This window comes from Sinocyclocheilus rhinocerous, unplaced genomic scaffold, assembly GCF_001515625.1.
Source record: "Sinocyclocheilus rhinocerous isolate Xijiao unplaced genomic scaffold, SAMN03320098_v1.1 scaffold3243, whole genome shotgun sequence".
NCBI classification, from domain to species: Eukaryota; Metazoa; Chordata; class Actinopteri; order Cypriniformes; family Cyprinidae; genus Sinocyclocheilus; species Sinocyclocheilus rhinocerous.
In genome coordinates this window covers 48,370-53,988 of record NW_015636692.1, presented here as the reverse complement: position 1 = coordinate 53,988, position 5,619 = coordinate 48,370, and the positions used below count along the sequence as shown (strand labels likewise).

General features: G+C 48.0%; 1 protein-coding gene and 1 pseudogene across 2 annotated transcripts in view; one reads left to right on the top strand and one right to left on the bottom strand.

The window, feature by feature from the left end:
* Window positions 1–1,299, bottom strand: part of LOC107748025 (UPF0696 protein C11orf68 homolog pseudogene) — a 3,106-nt pseudogene extending 1,807 nt beyond the window's left edge.
* Window positions 1,300–1,429: 130 nt separating this feature from the next.
* LOC107748024 (dr1-associated corepressor-like) overlaps window positions 1,430–5,619 on the top strand; it is an 18,490-nt gene continuing 14,300 nt past the window's right edge. The window contains exons 1-4 of one of the 2 annotated variants that reach the window (XM_016562672.1): window positions 1,430–1,689; window positions 2,269–2,341; window positions 2,980–3,073; window positions 3,160–3,279. In XM_016562672.1, the coding sequence (XP_016418158.1) occupies window positions 1,525–1,689; window positions 2,269–2,341; window positions 2,980–3,073; window positions 3,160–3,279 (452 nt within the window). In that variant the 5' untranslated portion in view covers window positions 1,430–1,524. Of the gene's footprint in view, window positions 1,690–2,268; window positions 2,342–2,979; window positions 3,074–3,159; window positions 3,307–5,619 lie in introns of both variants that reach the window. The other variant, XM_016562671.1, reaches the window with a different exon arrangement.

Genomic DNA, 5,619 nt, shown 5'->3' with positions numbered 1-5,619 from the left:
CAGTACTTTGATGACACACCCATCGGTCTAAGCAGCGCTGCTTCAAGTCGAGCGCGGGCCATCAGCAGAAAAAGAAAAGAAATAAGTAAACAGCCAAAGGACGTAACAGAATGGGAGATGGATCGGTTTGTGAAAGCGAAGAGAAAAGCCATAGATGAAGTGGCACAGACCCAGGCAGGTGCTGGCCATTTAAAAGCTAAATGCAGAAAATATGACGAGGCATATCTCGCTCTCGGCTTCACTCACCGTGTCTATACCGTACGCTACAGTTGTGCGTCGTGCCGCAACAGCTCTACACTGGACGCGACATCATTTTAACTTTGTGTCAGTACGTCATAAATAGAACAAGGCATCAGTTTAATGTCGTGTCGCATCCAGTGTACACAGCGTCACTGATTATAATGGGTTCTACTGTATGCATGAAACCCACAAAAAAGTGATTGTAGTTGTTAAAAATGTCATTCATATCAATTCATGCATCACCTAATTTCATCGTAACATATAGGCCTGGCCTACAGAAAAGAACATTTATGTTTAATCTATCTATAATAGCGTGTTGGTCATACTATACAATGATTTATAGCTTGTCTTTGTTGAATAATACAGAACATAAAGAGCTTTAAAAAAAATAATTGCATATTAAATCGCAATCACAATATTGGTTAAAAAAAATCGCAATTTGATTATTTTCCAAAATCGTTCAGCCCTATTTCTGACTCACAATTTAGGCTTTTTTTCTCACAGCTGCGAGTTTGTATTTCACAACACTGAGTTTCTCCTCAGAATTCTTGAGTTTGCATCTCACACGTGACTTTCTCTCACAATTCAGGCTGTTTTCTTACAGTTGCACATGTATATCTCACGATTTGTGATTGTTTTTCCTGAGAATTGCGTTTATATCTCAAAATTCTGATTTTTCCCCCCCTTCTGAATTCTGAGTTGATATCTTACATTAGTTTTGTTTGTTTCGTCGCATAATAAAAAGGTCACCGAGACATGTAATCTCTCAGTTCTGACTGGTTTTGTCATTCTGATTAACTGCGAACACACTTCTGCTGTTTTCTTCGGCTCTCGCAGGATGTTTCTATCACACTAAAGCGCACATTTCATCACAAACCCATTTAATATGCTCGCTGTCGTATAAAACATATCAAAAGTGTAAAATTCTCACTCTGTTGTGTGTTTTTCTAGCAAAACTCTGCTGAGTCACTGCGGCTCTCACCCGCTTTCCCCCCTCAACACTTCCGGCTTCCGCTTCGTCTTCTTCTACTTGTTATTTCCTGTCGGACCATTTCCGCGATGGAGATGTTGAAGCGCTGCTGTTTAAGGAAAATAAAAACAATAATGCTAATAAAAATGATATTTAATCTATATATCTTTATCGAAGTTCTATTCTAAACATGCGTTTGTTTTAGGTAACTCACTGTCGGGTTGTAACTTTATTTAAACACACGGAAGCACAAAGGAGCACCGTAAAGCAGCGAGAACTCGCGCAGCAGAAATAGCGCAAAGATCCGCCGTAAGATGCCGATAAGTGTCGCAGCGACGGCCGGTGTTCTGATCGCTTCAGCGGCGGCTCTGCGGGAATCAGCGGCTCTATCCTTCAGATTCAGCGAGTTTGACCGCGGACTGACGGAGCCGCGCGGGATGCCGAGCAAAAAGAAGAAATACAACGCCAGATTCCCTCCGGTGAGACACACACACACGGGCTCAGAGGCCCTCAATCTACATTTGCGCGTTAAATGCGCGAACGCGAGAGAATCGGTCGGCTAGGGGCTAAGCGTTAGCTTGCTAATCGATCAATGCGCTTTAATCGGGTTTAATATGATGCAGGCCGTCAGTTTGTGGCGTGAGGGAGTGTATTCGATCATATTTACTCTAAACGAGTGTTTTACTAAGAATATTTGCTCATCAGGGGGGTTAGCATGAATGCTAGCTAACCCCTTTCTCTCTCTCTCTGTGTGTGTGTGTTGATCCAATCTGAAGTGTTTTTCAGATGTTCCGAGTCTAATGAGTGTGAAAACGCATGTAGTATGAGATCTGATCCGGTTCACACGGAGTCATCCAGAGCGACTCGGGTTTGTTGTGTTGTTGTTGTTCTGTGGAGTCAGACATGTGCTCGTGTTGACATCTGGATGGAGCCTGACTCTCACACACTTGCACATCACGCCTGACTGACTCCGGCTCACATCTCTCACTTCTCACACAGAGATGAGGCTGCTCGCTGCTGACTCTGTGTCTGAAGGGTCTTTGTGTTTGGTTTTGTAGGCCAGGATTAAGAAGATCATGCAGACGGATGAAGAAATCGGCAAGGTCGCCGCCGCAGTTCCTGTCATCATCTGTATCCTTCGACTCTCAGCGAGAAGATCATGATTGTGTGCTGTAAGGCTCGACACTACAGGCACGACCAGGGTCTTTTGTTTCCATAACGTCGTCTTTTGTAGTTTTAAGTGCTTTATGAAATGCAGGTTGTTGCAGGGCAGCTTCAGTTTAAGGAGTAGTTCAGCCAAAAATAAAAATGTGCTCATCCTCAGGCCATCTGAGATCAGGTTTGTTTCTTCATCAGATTTGGAGAAATGTAGCATTGCATCAGTGTCTCACTGCAAGTGAATGGGTGCCGTCAGAATGAGAGTCCAAACAGCTGATAAAAACATCACAATAATCCACTAGTAATCCACAGCACTCCAGTCCATCAGTTAACATCTGGAGAAGACAAAAGCTGAAACTAATCCAGCATTAAGATGCTTTTAACTAAAATACATTGAGTCCATAATCCATAATAACACTTCCTCCAGTGAAAAAGTGTATCTGCTGTTGTCTCTCACATATTTGTTTAGAGCCGTTTTGGCTTGTAAACGCTGCTTGATCTGCACAGATTTCTCTCCTGATTTGGACCAGAGCGTCTGTCAAATGCACGAGTGTGAATGTGGAGTGTTTTTGGTCTCGTCATATCTGCTCTTTCCTTGACTGTGACCTGAGCTCGTGCTCTTGAGCTCTTCCTGGAGTCTCTGCTGACGAAAGCGTGTCACGTCACACAGTCACGCAACGCCAAAACCATGACCACCTCACACCTGTGAGTCGCCACCGGCGTTCGTGTGTCATTAGAACAGCTCGTCGGCCCGTGTCCTCATGCGTGCGTGTCTGTGTGTGTGTGTGCAGAAAGCAGTGCATAGAGCTGGAGCAGCAGTTCGACTTCCTGAAGGATCTGGTGGCAGCGGTTCCTGACATGCAGGGTGAGGGAGAGGAGAACCACACGGAGGGAGAGAAGATCCCGCGCAGGTCAGACACGCAGTCTGAAGCACGCATGTGAGTGTGCGAGAGTGAGTGAGTGTGAGTGAGCGTTTGAGTGTGAGTAAGTGTGTGTGAGTGAGCGTGTGAGTGTGCGTGAGTGCATGTGAGTAAGTGTGAGTGAGTGTGTGCGTGTGTGTGAGTGAGCGTGTGAGTGAGTGTGAGTGAGCGTGTGAGTGTGCGTGAGTGCATGTGAGTAAGTGTGAGTGAGCATGTGAGTGTGCGTGAGTGTGAGTGAGCGTGCGTGAGTGCATGTGAGTAAGTGTGAGTGCGTGTGCGTGAGTGCATGTGAGTAAGTGTGAGAGTGTGTGTGTGAGAGTGCGTGTGAGTGTGCGTGAGTGCATGTGAGTAAGTGTGAGTGTGTGTGTGTGTGCGTGAGTGCATGTGAGTAAGTGTGAGTGAGTGAGTGTGTGAGTGAGTGCATGTGAATGCATGTGAGTAAGTGTGAGTGTGTGTGTGAGTGAGCGTGTGAGTGTGCATGTGAGTACGTGTGAGTGAGTGTGTGCGTGTGTGAGTGAGCGTGTGAGTGTGCGTGAGTGCATGTGAGTAAGTGTGAGTGAGTGTGTGCGTGTGTTTGAGTGAGCATATGAGTGTGCGTGTGAGTGTGCGCGAGTGGGTGTGAGTGAGTGAGTGAGCGTGTGAGTGAGTGTGAGTGAGTGTGTGCGTGTGTGTGTGTGAGCGTGTGAGTGCATGTGAGTAAGTGTGAGTGAGTGAGCGTGTGCGTGAGTGCATGTGAGTGAGCGTTTGAGTGTGCGTGAGTGCATGTGAGTGAGTGTGTGAGTGAGCGTGTGAGTGCATGTGAGTAAGTGTGAGTGAGTGTGCGTGTGAGTGAGCGTGTGCGTGAGTGCATGTGAGTAAGTGTGAGTGAGTGTGTGTGTTTGAGTGAGCATATGAGTGTGCGTGTGAGTGTGCGCGAGTGAGTGTGAGTGAGTGAGCGTGTGCGTGAGTGCATGTGAGTAAGTGTGAGGGAGTGTGTGTGTTTGAGTGAGCATATGAGTGTGCGTGTGAGTGTGCGCGAGTGAGTGTGAGTGAGTGAGCGTGTGCGTGAGTGCATGTGAGTAAGTGTGAGGGAGTGTGTGTGTTTGAGTGAGCATATGAGTGTGCGTGTGAGTGTGCGCGAGTGAGTGTGAGTGAGTGAGCGTGTGCGTGAGTGCATGTGAGTAAGTGTGAGGGAGTGTGTGTGTTTGAGTGAGCATATGAGTGTGCGTGTGAGTGTGCGCGAGTGAGTGTGAGTGAGTGAGCGTGTGAGTGAGTGTGAGTGAGTGAGCGTGTGAGCGAGTGTGCGCGAGTGCGTGTGAGCGAGTGCGTTTGAGTGAGCGAGTGAGTGTGCGCGAGAGTGAGTGAGTGCATGTGAGTAAGTGTGAGTGAGTGTGTGAGGGAGTGTGTGTGTGTTTGAGTGAGCATATGAGTGTGCGTGTGAGTGTGCGCGAGTGAGTGTGAGTGAGTGAGCGTGTGAGTGAGTGTGAGTGAGTGAGCGTGTGAGCGAGTGTGCGCGAGTGCGTGTGAGCGAGTGCGTTTGAGTGAGCGAGTGAGTGTGCGCGAGAGTGAGTGAGTGCATGTGAGTAAGTGTGAGTGAGTGTGTGAGGGAGTGTGTTTGAGTGAGTGAGTGTGCGTGTGTGAGTGAGAGTGTGAGTGAGTGAGCGTGTGTGTGCGTGAGTGAGTGTGAGTGAGTGTGCGTGAGTAAGTGTGAGTAAGTGTGAGTGAGTGTGTGAGGGAGTGTGTTTGAGTGAGTGAGTGTGCGTGTGTGAGTGAGAGTGTGAGTGAGTGAGCGTGTGTGTGCGTGAGTGAGTGTGAGTGAGTGTGCGTGAGTGCATGTGAGTAAGTGTGAGTGAGTGTGTGCGTGTGTGTGTTTGAGTGAGCATATGAGTGTGAGTGAGTGAGTGTGCGTTTGAGTGTGTGCGAGTGGGTGTGAGTGAGTGAGTGTGAGTGAGTGCATGTGAGCGAGTGTGAGTGAGCGAGCGAGCGTGTGTGAGTGTGTGTGAGTGAGCATTTGAGTGTGCATGTGAGTGAGTGTGTGTGTGAGTGTGCGTGAGTGCATGTGAGTAAGTGTGAGTGAGTGAGTGTGAGTGTGCGTGACTGCATGTGAGTAAGTGTGAGTGAGTGTGTGCGTGTGTGTGAGTGAGCGTGTGAGTGCGTGACTGCATGTGAGTAAGTGTGAGTGAGTGTGTGTGAGTGTGCGTGAGTGCATGTGAGTAAGTGAGTGTGCGCGAGTGGGTGTGAGCGAGCGTGTGTGCGTGTGTGTGAGTGAGCGTTTGAGTGTGTGTGAGTGCATGTGAGTAAGTGTGAGTGAGTGTGTGAGGGAGTGTATTTGAGTGAGTGAGTGTGCGTGTG